The following is a 27,356-nucleotide window of genomic DNA, read 5'->3' as shown; positions in this document are numbered from 1 at the left end:
AACAGCAGAACGGATATTAACGTAATTTGACATGTTTGTAGATTAGATTGTATTACGAGGACGGATATAAGCTATCTTGAAAAATAATCTGGAATGAGGTGATATAGGAGATGAAAGTCTGTGCAGACGAAGTCGCGAGTAACAGCTAGTATTTAAATAAACTTAATCTAAGTATTAGTTCAAATGAAATAGCATACTTTGCATTTTAACTGGCGATCTGACTGCAGCCGTCACCAGAGTTCCCATCCGATCGATTTATGTCATGTTATGACGTCCTTCACTTAACATCACCAGGCTTCTTACATTTGATACTATTTAACGCTATTTAAATTAAATGTAAAACGTATCATTAGTTAAATTAAAAATTTAAATCGCCATTTGTACTTTGGCTTTGGAGGGCCATTTATAGATCGCGGACTACTCTTTGAGAACCACTGGAATAGATTAAACACGTGGAATTGTAATGAAGGTGATATGTATAAGTTAATGTACATTGATTACGATATGGGTATTTCTATATTGTATTTGGTTTTAGTTGTTTATGTTACGTTTGTTTATCCATACTAATAAAATATTTTGTCCTTGACTGACTATTAACGTTTAAGTAAAACTACTAAATCTTGGACAGTATATCGCTAAAAAGAATTTTGTAATTCTCTACTTAACTCCGGTACTACTCGTGGTAGCTCTACCATGAACGTTATAGTGTATAGTATTCATTTTTATATTTAATAGGCAACGGTTCTATTGGAGCCAATAGTTGCCTATTTTAATATGGTAAACACATATATATGTATTTCTATACTATTTATGTTGTATAAAAATCAACTGCGTAAAAACAGTATAGGTACTGCGCACACGCCGATTCTGAAGACATTTTTCGTAGATAATTATTACTGAATATGAAACATATTACGCGTAAATGTGTTTCGATCATAACAGTGGATTCAGCAATAAGAATATTATAACAAATTATATTGTCTATAATTAACACGAATTACATATATTTTATGGACAATAATAATACTTTATCTTTATAATTGCTCATATCCTTTCAACTACATACTCATTGCATTATATATTTCCTATATATAAACTAATGTACAATGATATAATAAAGTAAATATTAAATTATCAGTAAATATTTATACTGTTTATGAGCAAATACTGTAATTACAGGATAAGAGGCATGACATCGTAGTTCTTCGGATTGGCAACGCATGACTGGTATCACGAGCGTGACATGATAACGTGATGTCTGTAGTTCATGTATATAATCAACGGTTACCACTTACCATCAGGAGGACCGTCAGCATGTTTACCATTCCTATCTTCACATAGTATAAAATGGAGTTGAATCGGCTGTCTGTTCGCTTAGATCTCTTAAATTACGTAACGGATTTTAATGCAGTTTTTAACAATGGATAGAGTGATAGAGTAAAGGTTTACATGAATAATAAATTTACTTACATCTGAATAATAATATAAATTACTATACCAAATGAACAAGTTTTTCCAGTAAATATTTGGTATACCAATTTAAAAGTGGCAGTGGGTGTGGTATTCAGCTTAACCAAATTTTTAAGACATTGGGTTAAAGATTTAGTCAAATTGAATAAATATTTGTAATGCCAAACATTAGACGTAATAGGGAATAGAATAAACATTTCTATTATGTTTAATGTTATTTGTTTTGATGATAAAGTTATGCGGATTAAGTTATTGACTATCGGTATAAGATACTTTAGTATCAAGTTATCAATGTTTTTGTTTTAAATTTAACGGTGTCATTATTTATACGGAAAAATAAGGGAATCACGTTATCTTACTACGTTCTAGTTATTTTTATTAGGTTCCGTAAATATAGATAAATTTTAATATATAAATATTGACGCCATCAAACTTAAGAAAAGCTTGACAAGTACGATGAATTTTCAACCGAGTTCAATAAACGGAGTACGTTCTCATTTCCAGAGAACTTTTTTCTTTAGGCGAATAGATTTTTTGATTCTTTTATATTGAAAAGCTGGGCGCCTCATACTGTACTATTTGTAACTACGTTGTGATGTCTTTATTAATATAAAAGGGATTTTGATGAATCTTTATGTATCTTTACATGTATATTACAAGTCTTTGTGGAATGGAGAATTAAAATACACACATATTTATTTGTGTTTTCTATGTATATTTTAAATATTTATGTTTTTGTTTGCAGAAATATTACTTATGCAAGTAAAATTTCTAATACACCTAATATATGAAAATAGATTGAAATGAAGTAACATCTGGGCAACATCTTTTTATACATAAAAAAGATAAAACCACAGCAACTATCGGATTTCACTATTTCAGTGAGATAGCTTAATTCACGTCTACCTAGTACATTCGAATTTAAACTTTAAAACAACCGATCAAAATTGAAATTAGTGTAATGATAACTTGTAATGAAAACTGACATTTTGTTATAATTTTACGGTATAGGGTTACCGTGAGTTTCGTATGGCTTTTTAAATGTTTTTTGTGCTGTAAAAAAGCATTGACATTTCCGTTGAAATGTTTTAACAGACTGTTAAAATGATTTATGTCAAATTATTTTTGTTTTATATATTCCTGAATATAATAAAAAAATAGGTGTATATAGCACTTAATAAAATAAGTGAAATAAGTATTCTCATTACGTAGAAAGCATTTTAGCAAGCACTATACTATACTACATTTAAGGAAGTCAATAGAATGAGTATTATAATTTCAGTCTATCTGTTTATTTTGTATGTATGCGTGTATACTGTAAGTGGATTATACGAATTTTCTCAACTTTCATTTTCAACCGACAGCGAAATGGAGAAGGTTCGGAATTGGATGATATTTTCTATTTATCTTCGCCAAAACTAAACGAATTTTGAATAAATTTTATGTGAATTGGTAAGTTTTGTACCTTCTTAGACAAAATATTGATTTCAATTAAATGGCATTGGTAGCAATTGGTTGGCAATCCCTTTTGTTGCGTCTGGTCTTACAGTCAGCTGTAATATATGTATATTTTCAAATATATATTATACTACTTATCCAGCTGTGTGGTACACAATCAAATGTATCGAAAGCTACCTGAATGTCTATATTATTGAAACTAGTCATGTATTTTTTTGATACCTCAACATTGCACCATTCCATTATCATCCTTAAAAAAATAATCTGTTACCTCGCAACTTATCATAACTATAATCTTTGTAAGTTCTGCATTTTTTTAATACTCATAATTATACAATTTACAATAAGATGAAATGGCCATATTATATTAATCTATAGTCACAAGTTTAATACGTAAATATAACCCTATATCTGTTTAGTATGCGTACACGATATCTGTTACCCAAATACGTCAGTCCTTGCTAGAGCCACATGAGTTCGTAACACGAACTTAATTGTCCACATGTGGTATCATATTAACAAACACTCACACATAATTCGATGCTTGTTTACCGAGTTTGTTTGACAGACAGACAGGAATAATTTAACGATATAAGTTAAAGTCTTTCGTTCTTATTTATTTAATAAGACAGTTAACAGAGTGTACATTATCCAAAGTATATATATTCATAGATTTTATAGATGTATATTTTATTAATTTCTTTAACAACATTAGATTTAAAATATTTATTATTATTATAATAATTAGTTGCTGAGTTTCTATGTTCGAGGCCGCTAATAACTGGAATGTCTCGTTGAATTTGAATCTTAACTCTTGATGAAATATATAGGCTATTTAAATTTATAATCTGACCCTAAAATGCACAGCAAAAAGATTAGAAAAGACAAGGCCAGGACCGAAAACCGATTTTTGAGAAAAATCAACTCTACATATTAATTGTGATTTTGATTTAAGATAGGCAGCAGAAACCGTTGGGCAAAGCAAGTTTGTTATAAATGTGCTACATATACATACAAATGTATACGATTATGATAAAATATTCCGAACATGATATTTAAATTATAGTTAATTAAAGACGCATTGAATAATGATAGTGAAGAAATCTACATACAACTATTAGAAGGCTATATAATTCAAATATGGTGAAAACCAGTCGAAACTTATCAAAGTCCAACAGTTCTTCTGATTAATGACTATCATAACTCCATATTTTGATATGTAAATGATCTGGACTTGTTCAACAAGTGGGCCTTTAACTATAACATGATAAACAGATTGTTTAACCACTATGAACTTTAAGTATTATATGGCAGAGTTCAAAATAGTAGAAATGTGATCTGAAATACAAAAAAGGAAGTGAATAGAAGAAAAAAAATATAACCTGAAGCTAGACAATTACTTGAAAGTTGTAAAGTTATGATAGCTACTTTAAATAAATGTTACTATTTAGGCAGTACTTAATAATTCCTGTTAAAGCATTTGTTATTTATCACGTTTTCAAACTAGTTGATTATAAAATTAACTTATTATCTTATGAACAGACTTTCATGACCTAGGTATTGTTATGACTAAGGTAGTATATATATTATATAACGTAGTAGGATAAGACTGTCCTAACACTACTATCATACGGGAGTTCCTTGAAAGAACTTAGAGTCACAAAATAAAAAATTCTGGCAGAACAAATATGAGTATGGTAATTACACAATGAATATTGAATAAATTACTTCGTACAATATAGTTTTCAGGAATGGCAAGGCGTGAGAGTACTTTGGTATCACAACGTATTTTTATCCATGGATATCTTGTTTGTTTGCCATTATATTATAAAAATAAATATCTGATAGTGGTAGATAATAATAAGAATTGTTGTACTTGTTATGGTACTTGTTTTTACATTTCAAACTGTAAAAGTATAGCTAAATATCAGATATAATTTTTTCTTTCACAGTTCTTGTAACATTTTTTTAACGCTTAAATGTATGTAAAAATGGAAACATTTCACAACTAGAACCCAATAGATATGTACTAGATACACCCACTTAGTGACTATGTCATACGCATTTTGTCACGAACTTAGATAACCTATATTTTCGGCTGCGACCCAATGACGCTATCTTAAATTTTGTTGACAACTTACTCTCCAACAATACGGCTTCTATAAAAGCATTACAACAAAGTCCTTTCATTAAAAATATGAGACTGCTCCTTTAAATCAGTTCGTTGCCGTCGACTGAATGTTTTAAACGCGTCATACAATTCCATGTGAGAGACAGCTTGCGAACTTGTGGTCTTACAATTGTCTCCATGAATAAATTGATGCAGATTAATAAAGTGGTCGACGATAAGTGACGTTGGCACTCACACGGCACTCTTATCAATAATGTTCCGTTCGTGTAGTTCGACAGTTTCCTCGCGGCTGGGCGATCGGACGAGCGCATTTAATCGGCAAAGTTAATCGTCTCAACAATTACTTCATACCCGTTCTCGAAAGCTTACACACTCGTGTTAGAGCACCATACATTAAGCAGACACAGTGCCACTTCGTAATCGCCGAATCAACCGGTCGTGGATGCAGTGAATTATGGAAATGTGCCGTGTGAATAGAATTTCTTAACTTGTGAATATGCACATAAAAATAATAGTTTCTCAAAACAAATGTGACTAATTGACGAGAGATGAGGGCCGAACCTGTTGGAGTATTTAATGATCGCACTGATGGGAAACTGTGAGTAGTGTCTACTGTCAAATTGAACAGTTGAAACATCTTTAAAGTGTTTGGCATAATTCTGAAATAGCATTAAATCACCTGTACAGACATTGCGTCATTGGTTTCATACTTGGAATACTTTATGTATTTCATGATGAGATATGTTTTGTTGCATTATTTCCTTGTAATGCGTCTACTTGATTGATTATATTTTTACCAAAAATGAACATATGAGTCTTGATGAATGTGTAATCTTTTATGCTGTTGAAAAATATGGAACGTTATTTGTAGGGTTCGTGGAACACAAATGAATTATGCCTCTGTTATCTCTCTCAATTTGGATATGACCATTGCAATTTTATCTTTATAACTGACATTAATATAAATTTTTAAGTACTGGAATTATGAGAACCCTTATCATATCCATACATAACAAAAAACACAAAAAATACAAATGTTTTATGAGTGCTGTCATTAAAATTTTTTAATTATATATTTATATATGTATTATTCTTAAAATTTTGATCTTTCACATAGGTAAACTCACACTCTCTGACCTTAAAAAAGAGATGTGGAAATAAAATTAAACATAGTAGATAATGATAAGTAAATCATCTTATGAAATAATATCCATCTATTTATATCTGTGATACATTTATCTGCACTTTATATAATAGGAATTGTATCACCAACAGCTGTGGTGTCTGGAAATTCTATATTCTCTATGTTATAATTTAAGCTTGGTTCGTACGGTATAAGTAACGCTGCGGGACTAATACGAGCATTGCATTATGGTTTATGTTTGCTAAGTTGAGTCGTAAAGTTAGGAAACAGTTGATGGTATATTTAATGTTTATGTACAGAAACAAATTTTAGTGACATCTACTGCTGTGTGTACTGTTAATGATGCATGTTTGCTTTCTTACTTTAATATAGGTTTAGTAATATCTTTACATAGTATAAAACAAATTCGCCGCCGCTGACTGTTCGTTTATATCTTTTAAATTACGCAACCGATTTTAATGCAGTTTTCAGCAATAGATAGAGTGACGTAAGAGGATGGAAAGATTTGTAATCCTTTCGTGTGAAGTTGGGACCTGTCGCTAGTTAGTTATACATCTAACTTTACTAATATTACATTTGCCGAAGCTATTATTTTGTTATAAGATGTTTGTTATTCGCTGTATAAAGTTAATCATTGCTGCCTGCCAATTCGCAAAATACTAATTATTACTTGCAATATTGTCTGTGTGACTACAACAGATTCAGTAACTACCATAAAAAAATTCTATATATATATAAATATTCATTTCAAGTACTTTATGTCTAATTTAATGTTAATGTGGAGTTGCCAAACAGACATACAAATATCTGTGCAAAAAGTATGGTACAGCATTTAGGCGACAATGTATTATTGTTTTTTTTTTTTATATAAGCATACAAAGAAATACATACACGAAGCAGTTTCGATATACAGTGACGGACTTATACCACTGAGGGACCTCTTCCTGTTAATTTTTGTTTATATAAACCTAAACAACTAAAATAATAGTGAGCCTTGTATTGTTAATTCAATGATATTTTTATACAGGATGCATTAAAAAGTGTATAACCATTCACATCAACTCAATGGCGCATTAGTCATTGAACTTTTTACACTAATCGACTATTATACTAATCGATAATATTCAATTTTAAAGGTAATTTAGAGGAATACTACGAAATTAGATAAAATTTGATACATGCATCTTTTTATATAATTAATTTCATAGATATCATTTGATATTTATCAGAAAATTAGCTTCACTAATATCTATTTAGAGTCTAAAATACCCACTTGATTAAGCCTATTATCATAATTGCATCAGGTAACATCGGTAACAAACTACGATGCTACAAAGGGCTACAATGGGCTATTGTTCTCATCACCATTGTTCAACATTGATCGCTATAACTTTCGTTACTGTCATTGCAATTGACTCTGTTTGTTTAATTTTGATGTGACAGGAAATTTTTTACTTTCTTCTTTGATATTTTCTACTTTATTCTTTCTTTTATAAGAATATTGAAATATAATAGATATATGTTGTTAATTAAAGCAATTCTTACGTATTACACAATTATGCTCACTGCATATTCCTCAAAGAATTCTAATGGAGATTTGTGCTATATACCGTTATAAATTAGACTTGATTGAACAAACCAATATGTACCATTGCAGTTAGGAGGTTTTATGTTACCAGTCAGGGTTAAAAAACGATAAAATTGAAATATTTCAATAATTTAATTTAATTTCACTTTATAAGCGTTTATGCGCAATATTGTTGCAAATAAGCTTTACAGTCTTTTACAGGATTATAATCTATTTACGTTTACTTGTAAAGAAAAAAGTATGTTATCTATTACAAATTATATGATTTACTGACTCCTTGGCTCATAAACGCTCTATTGTTAATAGACAATACATACAAAGATTGTACAATGGTTGAGTGGTAGTCAATTTGGAGTTGTTCCAACTCCAAGAAAAGTAATTTCATGACACGTTGCCTTCTTAATCATAGTGATATTTAAAGCTACAAATTGTAGGGACACTATTTATTATTTATAGATAATTCGCAGTCTGTCTAAATTTGACTGGCAAATTAAAGATGACAAATATTTGCATTTATGTTAAAAATATCGCCAGTCTTTAGCATAGCTATAAGTTTTATACTATAAATTATATATTTTAGGCAATAATGTCTATTTATGTTGACATGAATATTCCCTAACGCACTATATTTGAAAAGTTAACGTGATAATATATAAACATACAATTTTTTATTCATGTAAGATATATGAGAAAAACTGTTATTGGGATATTATATCAACTTAATAGTAAAAACTAAAGTACCCAAAACAATAAAAGCTGTAATATTTTACAAAATTTATACCGGACATTTTGCCTCTATTTTATATTTTTTTATACTACGATGGTACAAATAAGCGTACGGTTCATCTGATGGTAAACAGTTACCGTAGCCTATGGACGCCTAAACACCAGAGGTGCGTTTCCATTTCTTAAAGTATCCTTAATTAGTGAATGAATATGGATTGTTTGATGAAAAATATACTAATAACTAAATCATAAATCTGTATATCCCAATAATCCGAAAGTATCTCACAGATACTAGAATTATATTTATCTGTTATCATTTATTTGGATATTCGCGGCGTTTCTTACAACATGGCGTCTACTTGAAATTTGTTATCATAATGAAAACACCTGCATATCCAGAAATGTACATATTTCATTATAGACAGGTGACGGTTTGCTCAGTACACACCTGTCTTCGTCATATTATATATAGCTTAATCGTCAGAATTCGTCATATTATAACACGCATGTTTGTATAAGAACGCAAAAATATATAATATAAAATACGAACGTCACAAATATTGAATTTATTTTTATAAACACAAAAGCGATTTGGAAATGTGATTCATTTAGGTATAATGTAATTATTTTTAAAAATAATAAAGTTACAGTGTTTATACTCGAATCCATAATGGGAATATTTTTGTAGTCAATCAAGTTGACATAACACGAAGCAGACAGTAGCTACGAAAGTTAAACACATTCTTCTGTTTTGGTAAAGCATAAACGGGTTTTACTCAAATATTTTAACATGGTTTTGACTACATGCTCTTTGTTATTTTAAATAATCGGTCGTAGTTTGATGTCATCTTATATTACTGGGAATCTCTAAATATCGTAAGACAATGTCAACATTTTTCGTCTGTCTGTTTCTCCGCTTACATCTTTTAAACTATGCGATGGATTTTGCTACGGTTTTCACTATCATTTTGAGAATTTCTTCTATATGTGTACTACATATAGTTGTACTCCATCACATATATAATTGTGCGAAGTTTGGTCGTTTGTCATTACTTAGTGCCTTAATGGATCTGTGTATGAATTTTTTGAATATAATAACAATTTCAACAAATGTATCATCATTCATCTCAAAACTAGGACTAGAAGCGGTTGTTTTATTATTTATGCAAAGTTAAACATAAATATAATTACACAACCGTATCTGGTCGATACCTGACAGCCGAATGTAATCATCGTAAACCGTGACGAGATTGTATCGTTATCGGATAAAATTCCGAATCAAAATCGATATCAACAAACAGACATCTATAGAAAACTTTCGCAATGTGTATTTTATCATTTTAGTCACACGAAAATTATATTTATATAAAAGGTGTGAAATAAACATTTTAACAGCGCTATGTTCGATTTTTACTGTTACATCAAATGTTAATTATATTTTTTTCACTGTCTTTGCTTTCTAAAACACAACTTGTAAAGCAAACTGCTTGGTGCCTGAAGGTGAAGTAAGACCAAAACGTAGAAATTTTTTACAAGGTAGAAATGCCATAATGTATTTATAACAATATTTATATAAGTTCACGATAACTTAGTATTAAAATTATTAAAAAAGTTACAATTAATAGATAGAAATAGTCAGATATAGTATATATATTAGTAATCTTCCATTGGACCTTGTCATAATAATAACACAAGTCGAAAGATTGTATTGTGTGTATGGAAATATTGATATTACCACAATTATATTTTTATACATTAACAAAGCACTAGGTACATTATATAAATAAATAAAAATGTCAATTGCATTACTACTAAAGCATTGTCCAATAATATTTTGAATTTTTTCAGCGATCATAAAGTTAGAATTTATTAATTTCAATTAATAATATACGAACTAAACTGATCAGACGCATTTCCTTTATTGCCTGCAGTCAATTTAATAGATAATTTTAGTGATGAAAATAAACCAAAGTTAATGTTCAAATGAACGTCTGTTGCAAATTGGTGCAAATTGTTATGTATCCGCTCAGCGGAAGTCTGGATTGTTTAACATTAAACTGACATTGTATTTATCTCTTTAAAAATACACAATGTTTTCGCTAATCTTTTTAATTTAAACAAGTTTAAATTAAATAATATTTCAACTGTTCATTCGGTATATATTTGCATGGGAATGTTTGATTTGGAGTAAAACCGGAAGAATTGGTATTAGTCTATAGTTGTTGTCTAGATTTGACCTCAATTCGCCAAAGATACGTTATTTTTTTATTTTTAATCCAACGGAAACTGGTTTTCAGTATTAATAAATAGAACTGCTCTGGAAATTTATTCCGATCATATAAACATTGGTTTAGACAGTTTCGCATCTTTTTGTCTATTGAATCGCTTTAATTTCTATAGATTATATATTATTTCTCTAGCAACGTAATAATTGTATATTTTATTGATAATAAAAAACTAAAAGTTTTTGAAATCAGATTCTAGAGTAGACTTGTTGGTTCTGTTTTTTTTGTTTTGTATCAATTTAAGAACTTTTGTCCATTTTGGTACGCTAGTGCCATCCTACCTTAATCTTAAATATAAATAAAAAGTACAATTATTTAGTCAAAAGAAAAGGAAAATAGACAATAAAAAAATCACATTTAATTACCGTTTTAGTTACTAAGGCTAACCAGATTATTATAATCAAATTTGTCAGGTTTCATAGTAGGTAATACTGTTGGACTTATAAATATTATTGATGATTATATGCAACTATGTTTATTTCTGCACATGTAAATATTTTTTTGTTAACCTAACCTTATTATATAAATGTGAAGGTAACCATCTTGTTAACAAATGGCTATATCTCCTGCTGCTGACGAGTGGAGAGAAAGGTTGTAATGTTGTATCAATACACACGTGCACTTATACTTGTATTCTACACGGTCTAAGGTTCTATTCCAATTGCGACTATAATGCGACATGTGTGTGTCTTTAATTGGCATATATATCAGATATAAACCGCGCTCTGTTCAATTATACCTATTAATAATTTATACGCTGCAAGCGTATCTATAAATAAATGAATGATACATTCTGCAGAGGTTTAGACGCTATACCTATTATATTAGACAAACCTCCTGGCCTAGTGGTTTGTTATTCAACTAAAAAGGAAAGGTCATCAGTTTGAATCTAGCTAACACTAACACTAACGCTAACAGCTAATACCAAAAAAAACCTTGGCAATTTGTAATTGTAATTGACGGAAAAACCAATAAATCAAAATAATTCCACAGACTACAGATTCCTAGAGGGAATCCTTGGATTCCTAGGTTGGGTTCGAAATGTGGTCATGTCATGTGTTGCGATCACCAGTCGACATTGAGAATATATTGTTTATTAGTTTGTTAGTTCTATTAATAAAAGAACTAAGTAATAGTATTTTAGGGGTTGCCTTACCTGGTACTGGGAAAATGGTGAAACAGTCTGTGGTCTAATAACTTGGAATAGCACCTTTAGATTGTAAGTTGCAACATTAGATATAGATAGCACGTGCATACATTATATTCAAGAACAAATGTCCAGCCATCTAGTCAAATTAATCACTTAATTATGCAGTTGAAATGCATTTAATACATGTACACTATTATTTAGAATTCAATTGCAATAAAACTTTTCTGTTAATCGTTAATATTTATATTTCAGATTTTAGATAGATAATTTAAAAAAGCATAAGCTTCTCAAAACGTCATTTGTTACCTATATGTTACGACATATCTATTTTAATTAAGCGTCGATTTTAATGATTCTTTTAATTGAAATAATTATCCTCAATTATCAAATTATTAAAATATTAACGATGGTGTTATACTTAGACTTCATACAGTTTATTTAAATGCATGACGTCAAGATCAAGGCACAATATAGATTATTAGACATTTATCAACAAATATTATAAAGAGGTAAAGTTATTGATTTTGTGAGTTTGTAGGGGTAATCTCGATCTACTAAACAGATTTTTAAAAATCTTTTACTGTTACATAGTCCATTTATCGAGGCTATATAACATCACGCTACGTCTAAAGAGCCTAGTTAATACATGTTGCTAAAACCGTAAAAATATGATGCAGAGGAAATTGTGAGTCAGCTAGTGTCCCATAAAATGTTTCTAATTTTCATTCAATTCTATAAAACATTTTCAACGCCCGACGATAATATTATAATTAAAGGCTGATAAAAATGAGGTAAAAATATTTCTTAAAAAATATAAGAACAATATCCGTGACAAATAAATCAAAAATATATGTAAAAGGTGTGAATTCATAATCTGATTCAATAAAATAAATATAATACAGATGCAATAACATCAATACTATATTAAAATTAATTGACTCGTTAAACTGGGGTATCGGATAATATAGAAATACTGGAGTTAGTTATCTGGTTACCAAGTTACATTTGTGTTGAAAGCTGACGATTGGTGCGCCATGTTCGGGCCAGCCTTGCGCGTGCGCATACCGGTTTGTTTTGATAATTCTAACATCGCCTTGACACCGATGCACGTTAACGAATGTTTTCACCTTTTTTTTAATATTACTATAAATGGCTATAAATTCTCACGATTATTTAAACAAGTTATCTAAATCTAAATTAAGTTTTATTTACGTAACACTTGTGTCACGATCTTATTTAGAATATGTAGTCACTGTTTAAGCAAAAATAGAATGCTATGGCATGAGATAAAGTTCATAATGATATTAAGGGAAAAATATTTTATCTCGTATGGAATATGACTGCAGACTAGTTCATAATCATATTAAATGCAACGCAATTTGGAAAATATTTAATTTTAGTTGGATCTTGACGCAAGTATAAATCATCTTTGCAATACTTACTTAATTGGACTCTTACTCTGGGATCAGAGTAGGTACAACATTTTTATTAGTGGGTATATTAAAAATATTTTTACTCTTACTATTAAGATTAACGAGAAAATAGTACGCACTTACTGATCATTTCTTAGAGTTTGTTTAAATGTAAAGATGTTTGGGATATACAATCACATCTAAAGTTATGTAATTTATATAGGGTGCAGACATTTAAAAAAATCTATAAACTATTTCATACTTATAATTATTATATTTCTTTACATGTTTTTTGTGATTATATTCACACAATAATAATAAAATTTTAACACGCACACATCAAAAGCCATTTGGTATTATTTACATATAAAATATTTTAAACGTTCACACCAATTTTTCATTCAACATTTCATTAATGTATCAAACACGATAAGATATGGAAATCATACTTCTGCTAATAGTATCATTATTTACAAACGATAATTTATCTAGTTGTTTTTCACTATTTAAAAGATTAAGGCAAGTAAAGTAAGTAATATGAAAAAGTCTGAAATAAGTAGTAAGAGATATAATATTTTTCTATCACTAATATTTTATGACTATTTTAGCGGAGGTGCGAAGTGATATAACAGCACATTTTTTTTATTTTTCAACGAAATCCTTATCACAAACACTTCATTGTGACATGTCTGTTAGTAGAAATGCAAAATCCTTCACATTCAATATAGTTTTTAATTAATAACAGAAAAAAATAGTATAAGCAATATATTTCTTTGTTCTCAGGCCTCTTCAAAGGCTCGACGACAACGCTCGACGGGATCGGTCTACGACCGATGCCAGCCGAAAGGCCGAAGACGTTGAGGAAACTAAAATCGGTGTACGACGCCTCGCCGACAGAAGCGCCGGCAATCAACAGCGCCAACTTGAGCAGCAATGGACAGGCAGACAGGAACTTTAATGGGGTGGAGGAAGAAGTCAGAAGGCGGAGTAATACGACTAGTTCCAATCAAAGTGCGGACAAGTCGCTGTCGATCCTCAGTCCATTCGATGAGCAGGTAATTTATTTATTTGTATAAATTTAAGGCACACAGTACAAAAAGTAACAGTACATTTTGCGCACTTAACACCACGCGGTATTTTCTACGCATTTTACGCAGCAAGAATTATGGCAAATTAAACTTCATTTATGTTTATTTGTATAGATTGATTAAGGAGAAAATTAGAATACGTGAAGTAAGCATAGGATGCTTTATGAGCTGAGATATAACCCTTTACCTTATGCTTACGACTTTAAGAGTATTAGCATTATCTATACTTATAAAATCTTTTCTCAACTCGACTCAACTCTCATTTTCTCAAAGCATTCATCAAAATTGAAACTTATTATTAAATCATAATTCAGCATCTGTCAGAAAATAATTGAATATTCTTGTGTAATTATTTGTGCGATAAACCTCTGGAAAACAGCGAGTGTTATTTATAGGTACCTGTATAATGTCTAGTTCTTACTTGGAATCATCAGTAGTTGGTACTACTGATGATTACAGACTACCTAGTCTGCACCATAAATTTATGTTAATCTTGCATTTCCGGCCAACCATCCGTTGGTTGTGAATTCCGTTGTTATACCTAATTAATCTGACAATGGTGATAGGCCCGCCCCCCCATACAACATTACATTGAAATATGCTCGGAAAATGAGGTCGAGTATGATTCGCATACGCGACATACGATCTTTTTTTTTATTTGAAGAAATAATTTAATAAAATTGATATTACTTAATTTAGTAATAGAGTGAAAAAGTAATCGAAGTGGTTTATATCAAGAAGTAATTATAACACATAAATTTATTTTTTCTGTAAGTCACTATTTTAAGAGGATCCTTCGCATGTCAATCATCATACATAAATTGTCATACGTAAATGTTTGTCGTACTGTATTGCGAAACGAGCACAAATTGTACAGAATTCATTCAGCAGATCCTCTGTAGGCTGTAATTTCAATGAGGGCATGCATTATGTTTTGTTGTGCAAAATGCAAAATGTCAATTACGCAATGACTAACAGTCAACAAAGGCAGGAAGTAATGAAAATTAACGGTCCTCATTCTACCCTGTACGCACTTGTAGTTTGTTAAGTTAACTGCACACTAGAATATCAACAACACTAACATAACAACAAAACAGTAAAGAACGAAATAGAGACAAGTACCTAACTTTAATTTACTTACTAATGTTTAAAATTCAAATACTAGTAGCGTTATTGGAATGGTATTTATCTATTCGTTGTGGATTATTGTAAGATATATGTCAAGGGTATAGTACTGTTATCGTATTGTATACGATAATACTACGGCATACTAAATAATTTGAATTTTACCTGATAATGTTATGACATAACACACATCTCTGTATATGTATTTTCCATATGAAACTATTACATATATGGAAGTTTTGTATATTAATAGATAGTAAGCAAAAATGTATTTTAGATTTTTCTTGTCTTCCCTCCTCAAGTAGTTTTCCTTATTCGTGAAGGTCGTGACAACCCCGCAGAATTACTTTTTCTCTGAATACTTCCCTCTATTTGTGTCGTTCTTTTGCGTAGTGGATTTGTAAGGTAGTGTCCAGCGATGAGCTGACATGGTCAGACCATTTTGCGGAAAATGGTAGGTTGTTCATTTAAAATTAATAAAATATTACTTTAGTAATATTTAAAGGGATCAATAAAATAAATAAATAATTAAAAAATACAACTTTTTAATTGAAAAATCATAAAACATTGGCAACTAAATATATCGTATATTAACATACACACAAAAAACAAAAAGGTGCTTCTCCTTGTAAGGCAGTTGAAACTGGCTAAGAGTGAGTTGGATATATATGTTTCGAACTTCTTTCAATTAAATTTTCTTGGCAACTACGAAATAAATAAATCAATAAAACTTCTGTGTTCTGTAGATTATTAGAAAGTAATTAATTTAGAAATCATAAATAATATGTATAATTCAGGATTTCTAAATTATATATTCGCTTCTTATAAACTAATAACGTATTTAGTTATTAATATATTAATATAAGACGTTAAGTCCTAGGTATCAAATTTAATAAAAATTTTAATTTGATAACTCAACCCGTATATTTCTTGCTGTATTACTCAAAATAAGTGTAGCATTTATATGCTACACTTATTATTATTAATAAATAATTTGTTATTACTATGTAGTTACGAATTACACAACATAAACCTCTCTAATAAGATATATAACAATAATATTACTAAATCCCAAGAGTGATTGCGTGAAGATGGATAGAGGTTGATAAACTAAAAATATTAATTTAAAGAGGTTTTTTATACATTTACGTAGGAACCCTAAAAGTGCATCACATGCGGGCGTTATGCCCTCATATGGCGACAAGCTGTAGCTGTCTCCTCGATAAGATAAAACCGTGCGATGGAGGCAGGTGGACGAAGTTATGAAGCAGATGGTGTATTGTTAGACACCTTGTGTAAAAAATCATATCTGTCGCCTTTATTTCTATATTAATATGTAAATATAATACTCACAAGATAGTGCCGTCTGGTTACTCAAATCCGTGGTAACTAATAAAATATAATAGATGATAGTAATATATGTGAATAGAGTGAGAATACAACGACTATTTTGCTAAAAAACAGAATATTAGTACACAGAAGTAGTCATAAGTGACATATAAAAAACAGAAATCAAAATATTACAAAATTTATAAAAAGAATCGTCAGCTTATCAGCTACAATATAGACATATCTCATCAGCCCATCTAAACTCAATGAAACACATTGAATTTTGATATAAACATAGTTTATTACCGTCATTTAATGATTTATATAACAGACATCTAAACAAAAATGTCCAAACGTATCACTGGTAATCCACGATATTAAAGGAAAGAAAAAATATTTCTATTCCTTTCATACTCGGAATATGACTAATATGTCAACAAATACTAGTGATTGTTTATTATAATCATTATGTTTTTCATCTGCTTAGACACTTCGTTTTTACATATAATTTTACATATTCCTCACATAACATAAAAAACTCTTTTGTTAACAGGAGGAGTGGGCGAAAATCTCCGAGATAATGGCTTCGTTCGGCACAAAACTCGTACGCGAGTCGGTGTTTGTTAGCGAACTCGAACAGGAGTTCACGTCGAGACTTGGGCTCAGTTGCTCTGAGTCAAGTTTGAGTCCATCTGTGGCGTCCAACCTCGGACTCTGGTTGTCTGGCCTCGGGTTGCATGATTATGAACCTTTATTTTTGGACAGTGGCTATGACGACATCGATTTTATTGTAAGTTCTTTATATTTATATTAAAAGAGGAAGGCTTTGTGGAATGCAATGTATTTTGCTTTGATACGGCAGTGAAATTACGAGTTAGGAAACCATAACAATACTAATAACTCTAACTACTCCAGAATGGAAGTTCACTAAATTAAACACAATTGTTACCTTGTACTTTATTACAATGTAGAGATACCAGTGTTGTTGTTTACGTATATAGATTACCGGTTACTTTCATCGGAACTGTCGGCTTGTTTACCATTCAATTCAATTCAAATTCAATTCGCGTAAAATATGTTTCTTTCTGAATACTAAGATTACATTGATTACAAAAATTCGCGTATGAAGATATCTTGTAACTTGCACACAACAGATGTTTGTGGAATACAAAACATAAAATTGCAGAAAGATTAAATATCCCACATCTATTTCAGAATGGCATCTTAGACGAGAATGATCTACGCGAAATGGGTATAGAGGAGAATGATAGACATAAAATAGTAGAATCATCGAAACAGTTACCTCTTAAAATAGCAGAAATAAGCAATAACCACAATAATAATAATATAAGTAAAAACCAAAACGAATCAGTTGAAGAATGGTTACGGAATATTAATTTAGAACAATATAATGATACGTTTAGGAAGCATTTGTATGTCGATATGGATAGAGTGAAAAGGATTTGGGAGGTGGAGTTGACTGCTGTTCTGGAGATACAGAAGGTTGGGCACAGGAAGAGGATTCTAGCGTCTGTTTCTGGAGAGCAGAATGGGCCTGCCAATAATATGGAAGATATTAATGCTGATCTCAATACTTTGGTGAGTTTGTATATCTTTATGTCAGATTCCTTATTGTTCTACAAGTCTACTCTAGATTGTAATCTCATTGTCAATATTGATTAAAACCAATCCATTTTTGTACTGTTCTTCTCAATTATCAATCAATATTAAATCCAATAATAATGTCAGTTATTTATTTTATTGAAAATGAAGTATAATTAATATATTGCTAATGTATAATTTAAGAGGTCTGAAACAGCAATGATTATCCATTTGTATACATGGTTATTTGTAAAGGGTTGCTTGCCTGGCACACTAAACTAACTTTACTAAGAAGCAAAGCGGAGATTTGAAAAAAAAAATCGAATTTACTCGTATTATACTTAATTGTCTAAGTAACCGCGTAATTTGTATAAAGGTTTAATATTTTTAATTTTAATTAAACTACTAAAAGTTAATGAAGCAAGAATTGTTAGATATAAAAGGTATGCCAAGTCAATAGTCAGTAATAGTATTCATAAGACTTAATAAATTTCCACAAGGGTTATCGGTTTTGTAAATTGCCTCATCCATGAATTTGTGCTGGGGACTCTTTACATCTCTATCAGATAGCACAATTATATATTAGCTGATAGGTTATCTAATCATGACATGTCATTCTAACTCTCCCTCGGTATTCCACACTTCCATTTCGCAATGTATTATTAGTTATATATGCGATATGAAATACTGCTAAAATCAAAACGTTTTTTAATGTTTATTATCAATTAATAATTATACCCAATAATATAATATAATAATATAATAATGATAATATCCCAGAAGAACACAAACTCAAACAGTGCCATCTCAAGTTACGCACAGCTAGTGTTACGAGTACTAGATATCTGATGTATAAATACTTTTTAATGCGGTTTTTTTAGGTAAATAGATACATAATAAACATAGAAAATACTTAGAACGAACAAACAATCATATTCTAATGCTTGGAATCGAATCAGCGAACATCGGAAGTGAAGCGGTGCGTTAACCGCTAGACCAACGAGGTCGTTAAATATCATTGGCATTTATTAATATCTAATTTATGTGAATGTTTTTATATAATATACCTTCTTACCGTCACGACTATTATTTCGGATGGGATAGTCAGGGACATTGTCTACTCGATGTTGTGGTGAAAGCAACAGCAGATGTGCCTACTTTTAGTATATTTTGCTACGTTGTCGTAGCATGGGAGTCTATCGTTGTCTTTCGTTCTTTTAATAATTTTTGAGTATATATCGGTATTTTTTTTACCGTTTTAATTTCCATTAATATTTTATTAATAGGTACTAAGTACATGAGACAATTGGGTATTTATTTCAAAGACATGTTATTTATTTAAAAGAGCAACAAGCATATTCACTGGTCGTTCTTCTTGTAAGGAGTATGCATTCCGAATGAGTGGAAGAATAAGAAAAAATATGACTTATATATTTGACTAATATGATTATTCATTCATAGTGTTCATAATTTATATGTGTCTTCGATATATAATATACTTATGTCATTGCATATTAACTATTGTCAATGGATTAATCATAGTATTGATTGATAGTTTTTAAATGAATACATACATAAAATATAACGTTTATAATTTTATAGAGTTATTTAAATTAGATTTATTTCAAAAGAGGAATGAACAATAGATTGTAGTATCAATTATAAACATAATTTAAGGTTTGCACTTTACGTTTTTTTATATTAGATAAGACAGTAAGACAGTAGTCTAAAATATTATTAGTTTAATTAATTATGAGCAATGGCAGTAGTTTAAGCTGATTTTAATTTAATTTATTTTTAATGTTTAATGTTGTTAAAAAAAACAACCGAAGTTATAGCAAAATGCTAGTAAAAATAATAAAGTATGAAAACGTATACCTAAGTATGTAGTCGTGATATATTTAAAACTTTAAAAGGCGTCTAACCCACACCTCAAAATCTTGACGAGATTAAAATAGCTAATCCCTGTTAAATTGCTCATCTTGTAGTTAATTATCTTCACGCACGTGTAGACGGGGTGTAGCCAGGCAACACCCCGTCTCAGGTGTAATATTGGGGGCGGATAAAAGAGTAAATAATATTAAGGAGATGAGCATCCGATGATGACAAGTCACTAAAATTTGGGGCGTTAAAGTGATTTAGATGAGTGCTTAAGATGTTTAATTACATTCATGCTTATAAAACAAAATTAATTAATTAAAATAGTAATAAAAATAATCTTTTATGAAATAAACTTAATATAGGCACTTTTTAATAGTCATGTTTTATATTCCTCCACTTATTCGGAATGCAGATTTCTCACAAGAAGAACAAGCAGAATACTTGCGTGTTGCTCTTTTAAATTGGCTTTCTGATAATTTCAGAATGTTTATAGTAGGTACTGTATTGTATGTCCCTAATAATAGTGTAAATATAAAAATAAGTTTATTTGTTCTCTCTTAACCCGTATACGGATCAACCGAATTGTCTTACAATTCATGACCTCGGCGGTCTAGCGGTTTAACACACCGCTTTGCTTCCGATGATCGCAGGTTCGATTCCTAGTAACGGTACCAACAGTGGTATTCATAAGTATGATTTTTTGTATCGTCTGTGTGTTCTCTATATATATATAATGTATGTATTAAAAAAAAATATGTATGTATTTATAGCAGTTGTCTAGTAACCATAACACAAGCTCTGCTTAGCTTGGGACTAGATAGCGCTATGTGTATTGTCTAGGGATATTAGAAAAATGTCATTCACGTAGCATTTCCGGATATTACGGTTACGCGAACGAAGTCATATGTAATTACTAGTATGTATTATAGATATGAGCCTCTGCATACTTTAAAACCATCCACCGTAATTTCAGCACATGCATATTTTTTTAATTTCGCACGTCGGCGAACTCGTATAGGTAATTAGTGCTCAATTCGTCGTCTATTCAACATGTTCTATTCATACCGAGTGAGGCACTGCCGCGCTGCAACCGCAGTTTGGGTTCTGATGTGAAATACCACCAGAATATTAACCCCTACCAAGGAAACTAGTAAAGTTGCAGTCCATAATATATATATTTATTAAAGTAGCTTCCAGCTCTATTTCGCACTGGTGTAATAAAGAAAGCAATGAGTCTTTACTTTTTTCTGTATTTAAATAAAATAAAAACAATTAAATATTTATATTTTTACCGCAGTTTTCACTTTCCATAGTATTTTAAAAATTAAAGTTTATGTTTCATACCTTCTCCAAATAATAACAATAGGAATTTTTTTAAGGTGATGCAGTTTTATGATAAAATAAGTATGTCAGAATATTTGGTGATAAGCATCTGAATATAACTCCTTTTCATCCCTATTGTGTAGTAGGTTAAGTGATCATCAATAAACTTAGTAAAACATTTGTACATATATATCTAACATATTCTCTTGTTTCCTTTCTAATAACTACACCATTTTATTATTGTATATTATTATCATAATAATATATATTTGATAATAAACTGGTGTATCTATTTTCTCACTACTATATTTGATTTCGAGAACTAAAGGTAACGATCCTACAGGGGTGGTTACCATACCTACGCCCATTCGTGTTCATTCTAATGGAATATCATTCCATTCACTAAAAGCTGAATACACTACTCGCAATACCATTTTTTTATTAAATGACAAATCAAATTAGATGGTTCATGCTGTCAATTATATTCCCCTTTGTACCTTTTATTTAGTGTGTTAATTAAAATTTTACGCCATCTTTTCAATTTGTCGTTGCAACGCCACTTGTTTGCACTTCCAAAGTGTGAATCTTTTGGAGTGTCTTTTTGTATATTGTCACTTTCAAACCTTTTTTTTATTTAATTAGGATTTGTTTATCATTCTGCAGCTATGACGTGGTTGTCAACATTGTTACTATGAATAAAATTATTTGTTCTTTTACTAAAACTTGTTGTTTTATCAACAAAATTATTTCTTACTTAACTTTTTAACAATTAATTGTTAATGTTTGATTGTTAACAATTAATTGTTAAAAATGGACAGATACAAGGCTACAATTAAGATGCAATAGCGTTATTCCAATAAAAATACATTTTTTATGCTTATTTATTTTGAAATGTTTTGCACTAGTATTGGTAAATAAAGTTCTCTTTAAATTAACCTCAAGTTTGATTTGTTAATTTTGGTTTGAAATGGTTGGATTTTTGCTCCGAAAATTTAAGATTACACTTAATACTACTATTATTTTATCCTGTATTAAAAATTAAATGCTCTTATACCAATTTTTATAGGAAATTCCGCGAGTTATTAATATAAATAGTACAGTAAAATCACCCACTAAAATAAATCATGACTTTGAAAACTTATTTTACGCTTTTACTTCAGAAAAATAACATTCAACAATTGAAAGAAGAAATCAAAGAGAAATTACCACCGTCGGAGAATTTGAAACCAGTACCACCTCCGGTTGTGCCTACATTGGCGCCCCCTGGTGGTGAGACCTTGAAACGTAGTAAGAAGAACAGACCAGCTCCTCAGCCTCCTAGACCATCAGATCTTGAAATCAGGGCGCCTTCGGAACTGCTGGTCGGTGTTCCCGGGGCGCTGAAGACACAGTGGAAACATCAACCCTTCGTTCTTGTTACGGGAGCTGTTACATATGTAGCTAATGTAAGTATTTTATTGTTTTTTAAATACTTTAAAAAGGTAAACGTACTCCTATGCTCTACTATACACTCGTCTGACAAAACAAACATTCAACGAGCAATTTTACTCAATTTGTAACTGATTTATACTTGATGTTTCTATATAAATTTAAGAAGTACAATAATATTATTGAAATTCAAAGACTATTCTATAAATAGTTCCTTTTACATATTGATAATATATATTTTGTCCAAGAAATCGTACGTATTCATAATGAACAATTTTTTAGTTTTATTTAATTGTTTCTAAATTATAGTAAACCTATACAATTACTATATGTATATATGAAATGGGTATTAGAAATTCAAAGTCTACTTTTTCTTATCAGTATTTAGGATCAACTGTGGTGAAGGAGCTTCGAGGGACAGAATCGACGAAGAAGTCGATACAGAAACTGAAGAAATCAACCAAAGAACCAAGAGACTCTCCCGATATTATCCTGTCCATTAGTTATAGAGGCGTCAAGTTTCTAAACACGATTACCAGGGTAAGTTCTGAGCTTGGTTTCTATTTAGTCCTATCTTACTTCAGTATTTCTTAAACTGTGATCCGTAACCCGCGTATATATATATATGTATATATACTAGCTGTACACGCGACTTCGTCCGCGTGGAATTTAACTTTATTTTTCTGAAATAAAAGTAGCCTAAGTTATTCCTTATTACATCAGCTACCTGCCAATAAAAGTACCGTCAAAATCGTCCAGATATTTCAGAGATTAGCCGGACCAAACAGACAGACAGACAAATGTTATTTTGATATATGTATAGATTAATATCATAATATTTGGACATAATCAATAACCACCAAGTCTTTTAAACGGTGTTTAATTTTTATTAAGGAAGTTCTTAATAACTGTGTCGGAATAGTATTACTAAACGCTGCTACATATCACGTGATTGTTAAATATGAAAAAAAAAAACTTGAATGTTCCAGTAGAGTTTCTTACAAATTCTCAACTATAGTAACTAGATGAACTGTACTGCATATTAGGATAGAGTAGGAAAAATCCTATATTATCAACTGTATGTCTCTACAATTGAATACATTTTGTTCTTCGAACATTTGCAAAATATCACCAACATTATGTAGACCCCAACTGGTCTCCTTAAAAAAACTCGTTAAAAGATGTTTTTACTTTGTAAACCAACCAAGTGTATATTTCCAAAACATCCTTGGGTGGCAGACGCCTAAACAAAAAGGGCTGCGCACAAAAGATCTGACTTTGCCCGCTTGACTTTTAATTATGGATCTTTCTTCACACTTGATCGAACCAGTGACCAATCTTGCCTTTTGTTTCTTCGAGAAAAAAAAAATGGAAAGCTTTTTTCCCCTTTTTGTATAATAAATTTTGTTAGAACTCTTTACGGTTAGTTAAGTGGGATAATTAGTGTTTTTTTCTATGATGCTTGATAAACAGTATTGTTTTTTCATCAATTTTGGTTATTATGTTACGAAATTGTAAATACTCTGATAAATTCATTCTTTTCTTTTAGTAAGACAAAGAAAAAGACATTTAAAATTGTTTGATATACTTACACGATACTTACCTTCTATATGTCATTACATTTTTGCGACCTCTTTTTACGCTTCTTGTACATGAAAATCAACTTTAATATATACCCAATAAGCTACTGTTTTCATTGATTCACATTTAAATTCCTAACACTAGATATCTGATAGTGCCGACGTTGTCTATTGCTATCTTAAATAGCACATGCGTAATGAATTCACCTACATTTAAATTGTTTTCTATTAGGAGCTGATATGCGAACATGAGATTCGTAACATCCACTGCGCGTGTCAGGATGCCGATGACCTCACTCATTTTGCGTACATCACCAAAGACCACGCCACCAAGAGCCATTACTGTCACGTGTTCAGAGTAGCCACTATGGTAAGCTTAACTCTATAATAGTTAGATAAAATATCTTTGTGACCTACACGATGTTGAAAGCGTTTGCTAGTTATTGTAGAGAGTATGCTATATATATATATTTATTTTTTTTATTTTTATATATAACAGAACAAATATCGTATATTTTTAATAGGTCTTAAAAGTATTTTCGAGCGGCGATAAATTCCAACTAAAAATATGTGATAATAAAATTCGCATTAAAACGACCGCATTAAATATTTATCACACTTATCAAATTAATAAATTTTAAGTAAATAATGACTACATTTGCATTATTTTAAAAGTAATTTAACACAATTTCCATTAATTACAGGACCAAGCTACGGAAGTGATCCTCACACTAGGTGAAGCGTTCGAAGTGGCTTACCAGATGGCACTTAGAGAACAATCAAACCGAACAAGAGTGATGCAATCACAAGCCAAAACTCCCACACATGACCCCACAACTGTTAGCAATAAAGAAAAGCCAAATACAAACCACGGGAGATCACATTCCATAACTGAGATCAAATTGAACGGTCATCAGTTGAAAATTGCTCCAATCCCAGCTTCGTTGTCCAACGAAGATTTCCAAGCAGCCGCTAGAAATTCCGATGGTTCTAGAAGTCCTAGAACTCCTTTGTTAAAGGCACCTATAGCTTCTACTGAAGAGTTGTGAAAGCGAAGGTAATGTTCGGTTTTGAAAGATTAACTCGAACGAACAATTGTTTTTAACATTATTTTTTGTAATAGCGACTATATAATAATGACTGTTAATGAATACCATTATATTTCATGAGTTAATGCAACTGTCACACTAAAAAGTTGAAATTCCTATAAAGATTTTTGACATAATTTATAAAGAAAACTGCTTATTGTTATATAATGTAGACAAATGCTATGTATGTTGAGAAATAAATTAGAAATGTACGTTTTAATATTGAAAGGATCATTGGCAGGTACCAAAATATAACTGATCCTTACTGATATTCTTGTATAAGATAATGAACTATATTTTGATTTCGAAACATTTACGAACATAACCTAATTTATTTAACTAATGTATTATATTAGATAAATAAAACCAGTTTTACTATTGAATAGTAAAATTTTAGGCTGTTATATTTATAGTAATTCCTAATGATTGTATATTTTTGTTTTTTTAGCATTACTCCCTTACACTGTTCAGAGAAAACTTATATAAACTATTCAGAATTCTTGCAGCTATTCTTGGTCCAAGTTATTCGCCGGATTTTAAAATCGTTAAACTTAAATATGAACACGTAATCGAGTGAAAATTTAGATGTTAAAAAAAACTAGTTAGCTTTAATTTGTTTTATGCATTTTGACGTCTTATTGATATTCAGTTAGGCCTAAAGTATAATCTCGGTTAGATATTATATTATAATTTATACGTTACCATTATTCGGTGTCGTATATAATGTATTTAAGTGTATATAGAATAGTATTAAGGAGTGCATAGAAGTGTATATGGGTTGTTAAAGTTACACATCTTATGACATGAAAGCGAAATCGCCTAAAGTAACATATAGTACATAAAACATATCAAAACTGATGTTATATGTTATTGATATTCAGTAAAAGGTGACCGTTATAACTTGACTCTTTTCGCGCGCTGGTTCCATGAAATGTAGAACTATTGTGTTGCGTCAAAGGGGTCTTGTTATACAGCTAGCTACTGTAATTTTATGATAAACGTGAGCTTCCGATGTTAATTTTGCGACTAGTTTACAATTTATGGAGTTAAAATTCGTTGTTCTACGTACAATAAATGTCTCAAAATGACAAAAAAAAATTGATGTTTTCGGTATTGTCTATTCTGTTCAATTATTGCAACTGGTTGCTCAAACATGTGAAAATTTTCTACTGTTTCTTAAAATAATCCTTTTTATGATTTTATAATATTTTGAAACTGTTCTAGGCCTTATTGTTTTCAAGTACGGTCAACAGAAAAAGTTTCTGATCTAATATCAATCTAAATCAAGTGACCACGAGTTAAATTATGAATGTGATTAAATTGGTTTAGATATTTTTATTGTTGACCGTACGTCGTTGCTAAAGTCTGATTTATTATTTGAGATTTCTTGTAATTATTATGTGATATGAAAAGTAAAAGTATTGAAACGATTTTTGTTTCTTTTATTTATTCATCTTTCTCACCTTTATATGTTTATTTTCCAATCTGTATATTTATATTATATTATATTAATAAAGCTTTTTATGATTGTTATATTTGAGTATGAAA

At 30.3% G+C, this 27,356-nt stretch overlaps 1 protein-coding gene across 1 annotated transcript in view; it reads left to right on the top strand.

The window, feature by feature from the left end:
• The window catches only part of LOC131854026 (uncharacterized), a 121,671-nt gene extending 94,577 nt beyond the window's left edge, over nt 1-27,094 (top strand). Inside the window, exons 12-18 of the mRNA XM_059205154.1 lie at nt 14,148-14,419; nt 17,460-17,696; nt 18,122-18,505; nt 22,873-23,157; nt 23,522-23,680; nt 24,953-25,090; nt 25,425-27,094. Coding sequence (XP_059061137.1) covers nt 14,148-14,419; nt 17,460-17,696; nt 18,122-18,505; nt 22,873-23,157; nt 23,522-23,680; nt 24,953-25,090; nt 25,425-25,769 — 1,820 coding nt within the window. The 3' untranslated portion in view covers nt 25,770-27,094. The remainder of the gene's footprint in view (nt 1-14,147; nt 14,420-17,459; nt 17,697-18,121; nt 18,506-22,872; nt 23,158-23,521; nt 23,681-24,952; nt 25,091-25,424) is intronic.
• Nucleotides 27,095-27,356: the final 262 nt, after the last annotated feature.

The sequence above is a fragment of the Achroia grisella genome, unplaced genomic scaffold (genome assembly GCF_030625045.1).
Source record: "Achroia grisella isolate CSIRO2021 unplaced genomic scaffold, CSIRO_AGI_Agris_v1 utg918, whole genome shotgun sequence".
Taxonomy (NCBI): Eukaryota; Metazoa; Arthropoda; class Insecta; order Lepidoptera; family Pyralidae; genus Achroia; species Achroia grisella.
This window is presented reverse-complemented; position numbering and strand designations above follow the sequence as displayed.